This window comes from Schistocerca serialis, chromosome 4, assembly GCF_023864345.2.
Source record: "Schistocerca serialis cubense isolate TAMUIC-IGC-003099 chromosome 4, iqSchSeri2.2, whole genome shotgun sequence".
Classification (NCBI taxonomy): domain Eukaryota; kingdom Metazoa; phylum Arthropoda; class Insecta; order Orthoptera; family Acrididae; genus Schistocerca; species Schistocerca serialis.
In genome coordinates, this window is record NC_064641.1 from 796,216,334 (window position 1) to 796,231,930 (window position 15,597).

General features: G+C 42.7%; 1 protein-coding gene across 1 annotated transcript in view; it reads left to right on the forward strand.

Moving 5' to 3' along the window:
• Positions 1–15,597, forward strand: part of LOC126473388 (glutamate-rich WD repeat-containing protein 1) — a 58,347-nt gene that overhangs the window by 2,602 nt on the left and 40,148 nt on the right. Inside the window, exons 2-5 of the mRNA XM_050100396.1 lie at positions 3,034–3,167; positions 3,502–3,648; positions 7,260–7,458; positions 9,858–10,032. Coding sequence (XP_049956353.1) covers positions 3,034–3,167; positions 3,502–3,648; positions 7,260–7,458; positions 9,858–10,032 — 655 coding nt within the window. The remainder of the gene's footprint in view (positions 1–3,033; positions 3,168–3,501; positions 3,649–7,259; positions 7,459–9,857; positions 10,033–15,597) is intronic.

Consider the following 15,597-nt stretch of genomic DNA (forward strand, 5'->3'; position numbering starts at 1 on the left):
AGCAAGTGGTATGGCTATACAGAATATCCAGTTTCAATCAGACTGTTCTCTTTTCCTCAGACATTACAAAGCTTATTAAAAAATTTTAACTGACTTTGGGTGGCCATCAGATGAGGTTCACTTGAAGTAGTAGCCATGTGTATGTAAATACACGAGTTTCATGCTTTGCAATATTTATCTATCGAAAGATGGAGTGCCATATAGTTGATGATGATTGATTTGTTCTTTCAGCTACCTACAGCCATCCCCATCTTAGGCTGTTTTAATGCACACGACTCTTTGTCGAGCATTTCCAAAATTTCTCAGTGAGTTAATCAACTGGAACAAGTGTTATTTTATTTTATTATTTGTTTCAATATCCAGGTTTCGCACTCTTTTTAGCTGAGCACAAGGCATCTTATTTGCTATGTGTATATGGCTCCCAGCTTCCTTTTTTTTATGTATTGGAAGATGCATGATTAATTATGTGGCAGCGAGCACTTTGTAATTGTTCTTTCACTGTCAAACTGTAAATTGAATTTTTTTTTGCAAGTCTTCTGGCATGCACATATACTCATTGTCTCCACCCAGGATTACAGAAGTGTCTTGATTCCACACGACTGCTTTGACCCATGATGTCATCAGGATGGCGGAAACGGGTATTCTAAGCATCTCCAATATGGCGCCTATGACGTCACTACATACACACGGCAACAAACACGAAAATATATACAAATAAGACAAGAACATCTCCCTTCAAAAATACAATCAAACAAATGGGACAACTGCGGGAAATGGGGGCTTTTAGGATGAGGACAAGCTAAATATAATAGGGAAAAAAACACCATGATACCAGAACACAAAATTACTAACATTGTTCTACACCAACGAAAATTGAAATCGGACATATCCCTTGACCTATATAGATCAACCACAGATGACAATACAAAAACACCAACACCTACAACAACAAAAATGGGAATCGGTCATTTCCGGTGACCTATATAGATCAACCACAACTATTGATACCTAAAAAACCAACACCTACAATTATGAAAATGGGAATCGGTCATTTCTGGTGACCTATATACCTCAATCAGAACCATTGATACCAAAAAACCAACACACACAACTACAAAAAGTAAAACCAAAACCACAACCTCAAAAATCCACAAATCAAATATATATAAATTAAAACACATTCAATACACCATAAATATGCAAAATATCACAATTAAAGAAGGATAGAAAAAAAATTACTTACCACCAGCAAATTTCAGCACTGCAAACTAGACACACACACACACACACACACACACACACACACACACACACACACACACACACATACATTAAATGTCTTACCACACTACAAACAACAAACCAATAACACCTAACAAAAATGCCAAATACAAAAAAAATTGTTAACTCATTGAAAAAACTTCCAAACCTTATGTTTGGAATTATAAACACTGCTGCCAATGACTTCACACATCCAACAGCAAAGCTGAAATAAACCCAATACAACACATTATACCCAGCGAGCGCGTGCGCCCCCCCCTTCCCCCCCCCCCCCCCCCCCCCCCCCCCCCCACACACACACACCAGAGGGCACCATGAAACCACAACACCCTTACGTCACAGGTCAAAGCAGACGGGTGGAATTCGACGCTTCCATTGACCCCTCCTCCCTAGCCCCTTTTCTCTCATCTTCGTCTCCAGTAGCTCTTAATCCCTTTGGAACATGTAATCATTTTATTTGAGTCTTCACTTCTGGAAACAAAGCAATGTTACGGAGTAATATCAGGGATCTATAGACACACAAAGGGTGTCTTTTTTAGGAGCCATCAGGTGATTTTTATGTGGTGTTTGAGCAGATATTTGCAATTTTGTTTCTTTCAGTACATAGTTGAAGTCAGCCCAAACAGATACTGCTCATCACGTCCTTCATACACTGTTCATTGTGGACGCAAAGTGTCAGTTAATTTCTATTGTGAACAAAATGATTTTTACGGTGAAACTGTACAGTGCGCCTGCGAAGTCTCTCCACAGTGGTGAGCTCCGCGTGTGTCACTTTGCAGGGTGCATAAGGTTGGCAGCACTTTCATGTCATTGTATAAACTAGGGGCCGAGATTTCCTGCTTGGGAATGCAGTTATGCTGTTAGATGGGATTCAACATTATTACAATTGTAAGAATGAAATTAATTAATTGTATTAATTATAGTTGAATGCACTGTACTCCCAATAACACAGTAGGTGCTGGAAATGGTTTCCTCTTCCTTGAAGGTGTAGTTCAACAAGTTTACACATAGTTGTGAACACTTTTACCAATGTTTTGTGTGTAATTGAATGCAGATAATGGTATCACTGTCTTCAGTGCATCTATTGTCTTTGGGTTATTTTGCTACACAAATGTTTCAGCCACACCCCAGAGGGGTGTTGGGTGGAGACAGATCTGGTGAGTGCAGGGACCAGAGCCCTTTTATAACTACTCCATCTCCAAAGATTTCATCTAAAAGTCGTAGTACTGTGTGCTGGATGAGCAGTAGCATTTTCTTGTTAGAAGATTGAATGAATGATCTCATTTTCATTCATCAGGGCAATAAATGGATAAATTATCTTGCTACAATAGGCAGCAAAAGTGATGTAGTATCGAACAGATCGACCCTATAATTCACACTCGCTTTATGACAACCTACATTCCTGCAATAGCATTTCTCTTAAGGCATGTGGGTTTTCTGATGACCAAAGTTTGAGCATTAATGTAGCCAGATAGGCTAAACTAAACCCCTAAGAGAAAAAGGTTCGGTCTAAAGACCAACTCCGTATCTCTTAACAAAATGCTGAAATGCTCACAATACATTATTTGTTTTGCATGGTCCTAAACATGCGCAGAAAAAAATCTGTCTTATTTATTTGTAGTCCAACATTGCAAAACTTTGCTCGTACTCACTGCACAAGATTTATCATAATATTTAGCATTTTAATAGAGCCTGTGACAATATACATGCAAGCCTGATGATCACATTCTTAATGTACTGAATTATTTACAGGTTCCCCTTGTTTAAGCTTTGATATAATAAAAGATACATTAGGAGACAACAGAGAGAATTTCCCATTGACTGCTTATGCTGTAGCAGGAACACAGTCACCCAAAGTACATACCAATAGCTTAATAGTGATGAAGGTAAGTTAAAAACTACTTAACAGCTTTTCTTGAAATTTGTGCTTTTAACTGCCTACTGCATTGCATTGCCTTTTTCCCTGTTGCTCTGTGATTCATTTTCCTCCAGTAACCGGTTTCTCTCATCTCTCTATCAGTATTATTAGTTGTCAAGCTGTTTCTTTAATCTCTGTTCTCTCTGCCTTTTCACACCCACTTACATAAATAATAGGAAACATACCGGTATTGTACTCTGGATCTTCAAATGAAATATTTTCAAAAATACTTGTGACATAAGCCAGTGATTTTTTGTTGTAAAGTATTCTATTGTAAATCGTGTACTGTCATTCATTTTCAGCTGTCTAATATGCATCAGATAAAACAAGATGAAGAAGATGATGAGAGCAGCGATAGTGATAGTGATGACGATGATGATGATAACAGTAAAAAACCTCAGATGAAGTGGTCATTCATACATCACAAAGGTTGTGTAAACAGAGTGCGAGTAAGTAAAACTAGAAGTATGTTAATTGCTGTATTGGTACCAGAGAGAAATTTGAGGTCACAGTTGGAATCACTCAACTTGTACAAATATCTGTGTGTAACAATTTGGGGTGATAAGAAATGATGAGATAAGCTTGGTCATAAATAAAGCAGCTGGCAGACTTTGATTTATTGGTAGGATACTGGGAATATCTGTCAATCCATAAAGGAGATTAATTACAAAACACTAGTGTGCCACATCTTAGAACATTGCTCAATTGTGAGGTACCCATGCTAAGAAGGACTAACAGGGAATATTGAACCTGTACAAAGAAGGCCATTGTTTGGTGTGGCCCTGAGTGTGATATATCATTGCCAGCAGTGTTCTACTAAGGGCGGTGCCACCTCCCTTTCTTGGAGGCTATAAAATAAATAAATAAAATAAAATAAAATATTAATTATTAATTATGTATGATAGTGATTGGTTGTAATTAAGATTTGCTTATCTGGAATGTGGACGTTTAATTATTTGGTATCAGACGCTTGACAATGGTTTTTCGTAAATGCAATGTTATTCATAGTAGACCATGAAATAAGACTCAAATAATCGGACTTCATATTTAAATCATTTCCAAAGACTGCTGCGGTAGGTGCGGACTCAAAATCTAAATCTCAATATTAGAATAATTTGCCAGCCATGTCAATACGTCCTACAGAGGTGACTGTCTACTAAACATAAAAAGTTTACACAGTTAGTTAAATCAGATATATTCAATGAATAAGCCTACAGTTAAATAATTCTACTTACTTTCATAAATATAAATTCTTTACAGAATCGAGTGCCTAGTAAGATTGCAACCCCCAGTGTTCTTATATAACATCAAATATGACAGTGTACCAGTTAATAAAATATACGTGCTTCCCGCACCAGCTATTCTACTCGTCCTATTTCTTGTTAATGAAACATAAGAGTGTCATAATTGTATTTTGTTTTATCAGCGACATAGCGCTGCAGTTCTGTGCCATAGGCTTTATTTATTTGTCAGAGATTAATTATTTAATTAAGATTTCGTGTTTCCGAGGAAACTCACGCATGGCATGCAAATGTGCCTTTATAAAGCCAGCAACCCATGCGACATGTACTGAATGGTGACCTATATAGGACGTCGATTTGCAGCCTGGCGTCGGTTCTCAGCGGGACTCATCAGCAGAAGCAGCATTATCCTGAAGATGGCGACCAGTTGGATTGCCAAAATATCGAGTCAAGTTGATTTTGTGATATACCCTTTCAGATGACATCTGGCAAGCGAGAGCAATTTCATGTACTTTCAATCAGCGATTCTCCATGACAATTTTGTGCACTTGATTTCTACAGTAGTTACACAACTTGGCTGACCACTGTACAGATCATCAACTAATCTCTCCCAATCAAATTTACATTCATTTGTCCACTTGGCAAGAGTTGAATATGAAGGAGCACAGTACCCCAGTGTATTCTGGAAATCGGCATGAATCCCTTTGCTTTCATATCTTTCTTTATGAAGTACTTAATCACTGCTCAAATCTAGATTTTTTTTCCATCTTCTCAAATCACTACATGGGAACAACAACAGAGCCACATCACCACCACCACCACAGCTCTCTTCCAAGAGCACTGATGTGGCATGTGTTTACAGGCAACAGTCCAATGAATATCATGTGAACAACTTGTTGCAATAGCGCTGACGTGTCGTGGTGATTCCGAGAACTTTTCAAATCACCCTTGTATTTTGTTCATGTCATTTATTGCCATCGTATCTCATCTTCCTGTGCTCAGTCATTACTTAGAGAATGTTTAATAGTCACCACAGCGAATCCAAATGCTGAACAATGTTTTCAATAGACGAGATTCTTCACCCAAGTGTTCTCACACACGGCATTGCCTTGGACGAAGTAAAAGTCATGTCCATAGTGCGAGAGGGGAAAGTGATTAGAAGACAGCAGGGAGTACAGTCTTTGCAACTGATGGACAACAATATAGGTCTCACGTGTATACAATCTTGTCACATTAACATGACCACAGCCTGTGTTTGACATCAGCGTGCAATAACCACTTACAGACAGCAGGCAGCAGCACTAGCAGTGAAGGGTGTAGAAAACATGTCGAGGGGATGCGAAAAACAGTGGAGTCATTGTAATGTGGAAACAGAGTGATTTATCTGAAGTACAAAAGAGTTTGATCATTAGTTTGTGGGCCAAGTGTGGCAGCATTTCCAAAGGATCTAAGTTTGTAAACTGTTTGCATGCCATTGTAATTGTGGTGTACTGAGCATGGTAAAATGGCACTATCCCAAATTGTCACCGAGTTTACAGTACTCCCCTGGCTAACAAACTACCAGGAATTTAGCCCAGTTGAGAATTTGTGGAACCACCTTGTTTGGATCATCTGTAAAGAAAACTAGCACAGCTACCAACAGGGCCACATCTCTATCTATACCTTCCAGAACCTCATTGACTCTTCCTCCGTGTCTCACAGCAGTTCACATACTGAAGTATGTTATTCGAGTGTTTGACAGGTGGGTGTTAATGTGACAGGACAGTGTGTAATTCTAGTAATTTGATGAATGTCTACACTGGAGAGAATAGAGAGAATCTGGTAGAATTGAGTACCATCACAAATGCATACACACAGATGACAGGATAGAGTTTACTTAAATTATTACATAGATTGAATGGTTAATGCATGGCTAAACCAGATAGACTAGAGAGAATCAATGGTGGAGTGTACTTCATGGAAGATGATGGGTAGGTTTAAGGCCAGGCAATGACACTTTGGCAATGACACTTTGGCAATGGCACTCTCAGTGCTTGAAATGGGATTAGCCAAACTTCAGCACATCAGAAAGCTGCTAGGCTGGTTCTCGGTAGATTTTTTTACGAGTTGAAAAATTTTATAATGCTACCCACTCAGCCCTACGAGGCTAAATGGGGAACTAATTGAGTAATAAATGGTTGCAATGACAAGAAAACTGTTGAAGTGGTGTCAAATCCTAAAGCTGTGCACCAAAGGAAAACCACACTTTTGTTTTTGTACTGCTGTGTTTGTTCCTTTGTTATTGTGATTGAGAAAGTGTATCATTTACTGAAATTACTGTCCACTAGATGGTAATAGTAATTTGTAATATTTGCAGAGTAAATTTGCACTCTGCAGGTGAGTGAAATATGCTGGCAGATTATATGGTGTGCTGGCTGGGACTGAAACCTGGGCCCATTGCATTTTGCAGACAAGTGCTGTACCAAGTGAGATATGCAAGCACAACTCTTCACTCATCCTCGCAGCTTTACTTCTGCCACTATCGTTGAGTTGTTCTTCGATAGCATAGTCAGTAGAGCCCTTGCACAAGAAAGTCAAATGTCCCATATTTGAGTCTTGGCCTAGCATACAGTTTTAATCTGCCAGGAACTTTCAATGTGTGATGTAATTATGATTTTACCTAGCACTAATATATAATTATTATACAAGAGTGAGATGTTTTGTGCTATGCCTGATATTATGATGCATGCAGGTTTTTCATATCACTGTAGATGTGTCATAGTTAAGTTGTTTTTACACTTTGTACAAGAAGGTAGGTATTTATTATCTTTTATTTGCAGGTTTCTACATATGAAGACCTTGTGCTGACTGCAGCATGGTCAGAACTAGGAAATGTCAGTGTTTGGAACATAACACCACAGTTACGAGAAGTGGATCAGCCACAAAATGACAGTGGTACACTTCCTGGCCAACCGCTGTATACATTTACAGGACACCAGTCTGAGGGCTTTGGTTTAGATTGGTCTTCTGTGATGCCAGGTTTGCTATATTAATTTATATTTGTCACTATATCAATTATGAGGGTCACTGCAAAAGTCAAGGCAGGTATTTTTTGTCTCACAAATGCTAATGAATTAAAAAGTTCTGAAATATGCATAACGAGCGTTAGTCCATATGTAAACATGACATGTAGGGAGATTGATGAACATGCACACCGCCATAAAGATATAGCACGAGAAAAAAGATGGAACAAATTTTGTTCTTTAAAATGTGTGTTACCCTCAATTTCAACAGCACACAATAGCACGGGGCAGGAACACAGACCTGTGACATCTTAGAGACCCTCAAAATGGTGTCCCGAGGTATCTGTTGCACACTGCCAGTGCTGTGGAAGACAGCGAATACCCATGGCCTCACCATGAGTGAAATATCGGATCACATGAATCACTTCTGTGGCTATGTCTTCATGTGTTCAAAAGCATGTACTGTGCAACAGCACCTTCAGTTTTGGTATGAGGCCATAATCGCAAGGTGATAAGTCTGGCAAATATGGTGGTAGCTCCAGTCTTTCCCATCCTCATCGCGCAAGCAGATTCTGCACACAGCTGCTGTATGAGCTCTCACATTGTCCTGAAGAATTAATGCATCGTGTAGATGTTCAGGATGTTTCTCCCAAATAGCCCATCATAGGTGTCATTGCAGGAAAGTGTAACATTAGTACAGTGCATGAACAGTTTGCCCCTGCGGGATGAAATGGCACAAAATCACTCCTCTAATGTCATAGGCTATGATGACCATTAACTTGACAGGGGAGGGATTGTGACAAAATTTCTGCCTGTGGGGTGAACCTGGATGATCCCATTCTGTGGACTGGCATTTGAGTTCTGTCTCATACGCTGTGGCCCAATATTAATCTAACTCGACAATTCTCGCTAGCGTGTTGTCCCCCTCCTCATCATAACACATTAGATGCACACGAAAGTTTCATAACATGTCCACTTCTCCAATTCACTTAGTGCATGAGGCACTCACTTTGCAGCAACTTTATGCATGTCTGCTTGTCGCTTAAAATCCTTTAGGTTGTTGTCTTCTCAATACCAGTATGGTGCTGTAATTCCTGCATCTTCTGTCATTCTCCAAACTTTGTGTGATCTTTTTATGAACACAGTCCATACTCACATTAACAGGCCACCCGAATCGGTGCATGTCGGCCATTGCAGCTCTACCACGTCTGAATGCAACTACCCACCGAGCAGCCATTCGGTATGGGAGAGCAGCATTTCCTACTGATTCCATATCCTCCTCATGGTATTGTCATGCATTCCATCCATGGTGAACTACAATCTTTGTGTAAGAGTGCTGTTCAAGTCAGGTAACATCCATCCTGAATGGCTGCTCAGCTCACACTGTGATTCCTCTTCACACTTCGTTCTCGTGGAAAGGAGTGCCACCTTGCATCACGTCATGTTTGAATTCTTGGGGAGATTGCTGATACCATAGAATGCATTTAGTTTGTGATATACTATTACAATTGACAGTAATACACATTTGCAACAACAAACATTTTTTCGCCTTTTTTCTTTTGTACAGATCTCAGACTCCTCTATTATGCTAAGTCATCCCAGTGTAAATATTTGTTCAGTTTTTAGATACCCTTTTCATAAAATTGTAGCTTCTTCTTTGTTTTCCAACTTCAGGACATATCTTATTCTTTACAGTAATTGGAGACTTCCTATCTAATACATGATGGTCAGGGCACCACATCTCAAATTTTTATTCAAATAATCTTTAGAAGGGGCATTCCATCTTTCTCAACTATAAATTTTAATGTGCTTTCTGTGAAACTATTGCAAATAAATCTCCATAAACATAACCTCAACACATTGCACATCAAAATACAAACAATCCCCAGTTGTCTGTCCTCTGCTAAACAGTACAAGGGATTCCTGTCTAACCCGGGAAGCTTACTCATGCACAAATACGCACACATAGTTGCGCTGTTGAAAATGTAAGTGTATGGCCAAAGGTGAAAAGAAAAAAGGCATTTTGTAGATACATCTCAAGTGTTGCATGTGTTAGTATATAATGTTTCAAGCAAATGTTTAGCTTTTGGCCAAATAATACATGACACTTGCGTGTCTTATGGTCATAACTGTCTGTCAGGTAGCACTGTTTTTTTCAGTGACTTGTGTTTCTCTAGACTCTAGGTTAGATAAATCTTCAAACATATATTGTTCACAAATGAAGAGTTTTAGAGATAAGTGACTTGATGGAAAGTGGAATAGACACACATCCTTCTTCAAAAGTTGTTTTTATTCATATTTAGCTGTTTGAACTGGTTAGTTCCCATTAAAGTAATTTAATGTGTGTGATTGTGAAGCAGAAGTCAAGTACTCTAAAATCTTATCATCATCAGTTGTGATTTCTGTTTATTCTAGGAGTGCTAGCATCTGGAGACTGCAAACATGGAATTCATGTATGGAGGCCTCAAGAAAGCTGGACAGGTTGGCATGTTGATCAGAGACCTCTAATTGGTCACACATCATCAGTGGAAGATCTTCAGTGGTCACCTAATGAACCTAATGTGTTGGCTTCATGTTCTGTGGATAAAAGGTGAGTGAAAAAGAGATGGATGGATGGATGGATGGATATGTATAGAGGAGGAGGGAGGGGAGATGTGCTTTGTTAGATCTTTAGGCTGCTAACTTCACAACATTCAAAAGTGCAGTACTCGTGGTCTTCATGAGGTATGTTAAATATTTCAAGAGATGGCAGCTGTTAAATATTTCAAGGGGTGGCAGCATGGAAAATTTGGAATTAGGAAGTTCATATAAACAAATACTTTTACAGTGAATGTATTTATAGCAGTTTCAATGTTTTACATGAAACAAACCTCATGGTATTGATGAAGGCCATGCAAAACACTTATTGAGCAGATTACTGGTGCAGAATAACCAGACTAATCCAAAACAGCTTAAACTAAATTTGAAAATTTTTTGCGACGTTACCAGTAGGTCTTCAGAGGATATCTTGGCATTTTTTAGTGAGTGTAACACAGTTCATACGGTTATCAACAGATATGTTCCTTGTATTTACTTGCTCTAAAATATTTAAATACCATTTTGCTGGGTAAGTCTTCCTTGACTTCAACTGTATATTTTCAGTTCAGTTATCTGCTTCGTAGATATAATTCAAATATTTTTCTTACCACAGGCATCACTTTAAACTGCATTCCTGATAGATTCAAACAACTGTCATGAACTCCAGGAATCTATTGGAAGACATTATTTTTTCAATACGTACATGAATGGGTAATTGAGTATCTAGACTTGATGTGGATACTGTTCTTGGTGCATTGACTAAACACAGGATATGCAGATACTCCTGAGAGTCTTCACATCTTTTGGACTGTTTACCTGCCAGGTACAGAACTCGGAGATCGTCTAGCTGATTGTCATGTTACAGAGCATCAGGCTTTCATCTGTGCATTAGAGCTGCATGTCTGAACTTCAAACTGTGCACGTGATGCCACAAGGCTGATCTTCGAAGGGCTCACATATAACTCTACAAGATTTGAACCCCTACTTGATCTCTCTTTATTCAACACATAATTAGCCACTGAAACAATGAGTACTGCTCTGATGAGATGATCTGACCAATAAACATGCAAGTGGAATGTGCGAAACCAATGTGGGCTCCATTCAAATCACAAAACTGAAGTACACAAGCAAGTAAATTAACTAGGCACTGATTATATGGCTTGAAAAATGTCCAAAAAAATAAAAGGCATTTCTAAAGAGACTAACTTAAAAGTTTTTCCTCCTTTATGCAATCTATTGTGTATGGAGTAACTTGTGTAAGCAGGAGATCCCGGGTTTGAGTCTCAGTTGGGACACACATTTTCAACTGGTCCTGTTGTTATTTATCAACGCCTGTAAGCAGTTACAAAGGTCTGAGACCATATTCATATAGATGAGGCTTACCGGCCAATGATCATCTGCAGTGCGGATGCACTCACATTGGTCAAACTCTTACGGGATTTGGTAAATTGACTGCCGCGAGTAATGATTATAGTGGGTAGGGGTACTACAAATCTAGTGTGTGGACAACAAGCTTGAAATGTGGGTCTCACGGGGAGTGTGCCAGAGATAAGTTCCTGCAGTTGCACTATTCTCTTGTGTTCTTGATGGCTCAGTCGGATAGAACGTCTGCCATGTAAGCAGGGTTCAAGTCCCGGTCAGGGCACACATTTTCAACTGACCCCGTTGATATTTATCAATGCCTGTAATTAGTTACAAAGGTTTGGATTTCACTGTGATTTCATTCTTTAAGGGCTGCAAGATCACTAATGGTGTCTGTTCTTTTGGACACCATATTCATGTGACTTGTGTTGGTCTCTTGTAAGACTCAAAAAGACTGGAGTCTCAAATGTTTCAGCCTTATGTGATGGTCCCCTCTCAGGTTTGACCTCCATCTTTCTAAATTGTTCCGAAGAGCGAGCCAATTGGGGAAGGGCGCCTTACATGGTGCATTGTATCTGTCGTGCATTGAGACCTTTAGCTGGCTTTCTCGTCATTGCAATGGTGTCCTGCTCGTTTTTTATCTCTTGGGCGAGGATACGTCCATGGGTGCGAATTCCATGCTGCACTGTGCAGTGTTGCTTTTCGCTGCAACGACGACCTCATACATTTTTGCACCTAAGATCCAGCACGGTAGCCAATCCGTTGTGGTGGGGCCGCCATGTAGCCCCCTGACAACACAGGGATCGCTCTACTGATGCCTGCGCCGTTTACTCCCCATGTATGCCAAGGAGTAGATGCCCATCTTCCTGGGGCATCGGGACTCCCGGCAATGGCCATCCTGCCAGGTGGCCCTTGCTATGGCTGGGTGGCGCCCATGGGGAGGGCCCTTGGTCGGAGTAGGTGGCATCAGGGTGGATGACACGCAATGAAGCGTGGCGCATCATCTCTTGATGGTGGCCAGCCACCAGCAGTCTCTAAGCATTCGAGGGCTCATTTTAAAGGTAACGTTTATGACCCCAAATCGTTCCCATCCCTGGCCACACCATGGGAGGAACGAAAGGCAATGAATGATAGTGACACATATTCGCCCCAGTATCTCGTCTGTACCAGAGCTGACGGGGAATCCTTTGTCTCCGGGAAGCCTCAGTTCTTTGTAGAGCATTTAGAGGACAAGTTTGGGGAGGTGGAGGGCTTGTCCAAAATGCGCTCTGGGTCGGTTTTGATAAAAGCGGCATCCTCCGCCAAGTCACGCAGGTTACTTGCTTGTGACGAGTTGGGGGATGTTAACGTTACCATCACACCACATAAGAGTTTAAATATGGTCCAGGGTGTTATTTTCCACAGGGACCTACTTTTACAGTCTGATGATGAGCTGCGCGCCAACTTACAGCGTAGAGGTGTTCATTTTGTCCGGCGCGTTCATCGGGGTCTGAGGGACAATCAGGTTGCTACCGGTGCCTTCATCTTGGCCTTCGAGGGTGATACATTACCGGAGAAGGTCAAGGTGATGGTCTACCGTTGTGACGTCAAGCCCTATATCCCTCCCCCGATGCGGTGCTTTAAGTGCTGGAAGTTTGGCCATATGTCTTCTCGATACTCCATGTGCTCCGCCTCCCATCTGTGTCAACTGTGGAGAGCCTCATTCACCTTGCTCGCCAGACTGCAGGATCTTACAGAAAGAAGGCAAAATCATAGAATATAAGACCCTGGACCGACTGACTTACACTAAGGCTAAGCGGAAATTTGAATGGCTACGTCCCGTGCGCATGATGGCATCTTATGCCTCAACTGTCACTCCTGCTCCAGCTCCTTTAGCTGCACCACAAACAGTCAGCTCTCAGAGTCAGAGGACCTCACCTGCCCCCTTGACGATGGGGGCCTCTTCTCTCGCTGTTGCTCCCACACCATCTACCTCGGGAGCAGCACCCACTAAACCACCGGGGACACCAGTCCCCACTTCTAAGCCGGAGAAGCATAAGTCTTCTTCGGCTTCTCTCGCTCGGAAGGGATCCCTTGGGTCACTCCCTTCCCAGGTTCCTACCAGTGGCACAGGAGACACCGACCAGTGGCTGAAGAAGCCACAGGTTGCTGGTCGTCGAGCTTCGCGATCATCGTCGGTCCCGGAGACTGAATCCAATAAGCCCTCTCAACAACGACAACAAAGGGAACAGCAAGAGAAAACGACATTGAAGACCCGTAAGACCAAGGCACCTGTGGTGGCACCTACTCCACCGCTACCTACAAGCTCTGCGTCTGAGGATGCGGTGGAGATTCTTGCGTCTGCTGAGGACCTCGATCTCGCCGGTCCCTTAGACGCAATGGATAACACTTGCACAGGTGCTCCATCGGAGGCAGCAGGTGACCCAGAGGCGTAATCTGCCTTCCCAGTCCCATCACGCCTTTCTCAGCCATGGACAATTCCATCCTCCAGTGGAACTGCAGCGGTTTCTTCCACCATCTAGCTGAGCTCCGACAACTTATCAGTCTTCGGCCTTTCTTCTGCATTGCTCTTCAGGAAACTTGGTTTCCAGCAATGCGAACCCCCGCCCTCCGTGGCTATCGGGGTTATTATAAGAACCGGGCAGCTTATGAAAGGGTGTCTGGTGGCGTCTGCATATATGTCCTTAACTCTCTTCACAGCGAGTCTATCCCTCTACAAACAGCTTTAGAGGCTGTCGCTGTTCGGGTGTGGACGCCACAGGCTGTTACCGTCTGCAGTCTTTGCCTTCCACTGGATGGTGATGTTGCGCAGCATGTCCTGGCTGCGCTGATAGCCCAATTGCCGCCACCTTTCTTCTTACTGGGCGACTTCAACGCCCATAACCCTCTGTGGGGTGGGTCAGGCGACAGGTCGAGGCACCACCATTGAGCATTTATTGGCACAGCTCGATCTTTCACAGTTAAATGATGGTTCCTTCACACACTTCAGTGTGGCACATGCCACGTACTCCGCCATTGACCTTTCGATCTGCAGCCCTAGCCTCTTACCATCTGTCCAATGGAGAGTGCATGACGACCTGTGTGGTAGTGCCACTCTCCGATCTTTCTGTCACTGCCATAGCGTCAGTCTTCTGGGCGCCCTTGCAGGTGGGCAATGAATAAGGCTGACTGGGACTTGTTTTCCTCCATTGCCGCTATTGAGCCTCTCTCTAATGATGGCATTGATGCGGTGGTTCAATCGGTCACCACGGGCATCGTTACTGCCGCCGAATCTTCCATTCCCAGTTCTTCTGGGTCCCCTCGGCGGCGGACTGTGCCTTGGTGGTCGCCTGAGATCGCTGAAGCGATTAAAGATCACCGGCGGGCGCTCCAACGTCACAAGCGACATCCCTGCAGTGAACACCTCATTACCTTCAAACATCTGTGTGCGCGGGCCCGCCGCCTTATCCGCCAAAACAAGCGGGAGTGCTGGGAGCGGTATGTGTCCACCATTGGCCTCCATGTCTCTCCATCGCAGGTCTGGGCCAAGATCCGACGCCTCTATGGCTATTGGACCCCTGTCAGCGTCCCTGCGCTCTCACTGAATGGAGCAGTTTGTACAGACTCCGACGAAATTGCCAACCGCTTGGCAGAGCATTTTGCTCTGAGTTCTGCTTCTTCCAATTACCCCCTGGCCTTCCGCTCCATTAAAGAGCGGATGGAACGTCGGAGCCTTTCTTTTCGCACCCACCATTCTGAATCCTACAATGCTCCATTCAGTGAGTGGGAATTTCACAGTGCCCTTGCCGCTTGCCCTGATACCCCTCCTGGGCCAGATCGCATCCACTGTCAGATGCTGAAACACCTCTCAGTGGACTGCAAGTGACGCCTCCTCGACCTTTACAACCGTCTCTGTGTTGAGGGTGAGTTTCCATCACAATGGCGAGAAAGCATTGTCAACCCCGTTTTGAAACTGGGCAAGAGCCCTTTGGAGGTGGACAGCTACCGCCCCATTAGCCTCACCAACGTTCTTTGCAAGCTTCTCGAATGGATGGTGAGCCGGCCCTTGAATTGGGTACTGGAGTCTTGGGGCCTTCTGGCTCCGTCTCAGGGTGGGTTCCGTAAAGGCCGCTCCGCCACCGACAATCTGGTGAGTCTGGAGTCGGCCATCCATACTGCCTTTGCCCGCCGTCAGCACCTGGTCGCTGTCTTTTTCGACATGCGGAAGGTGTACGAT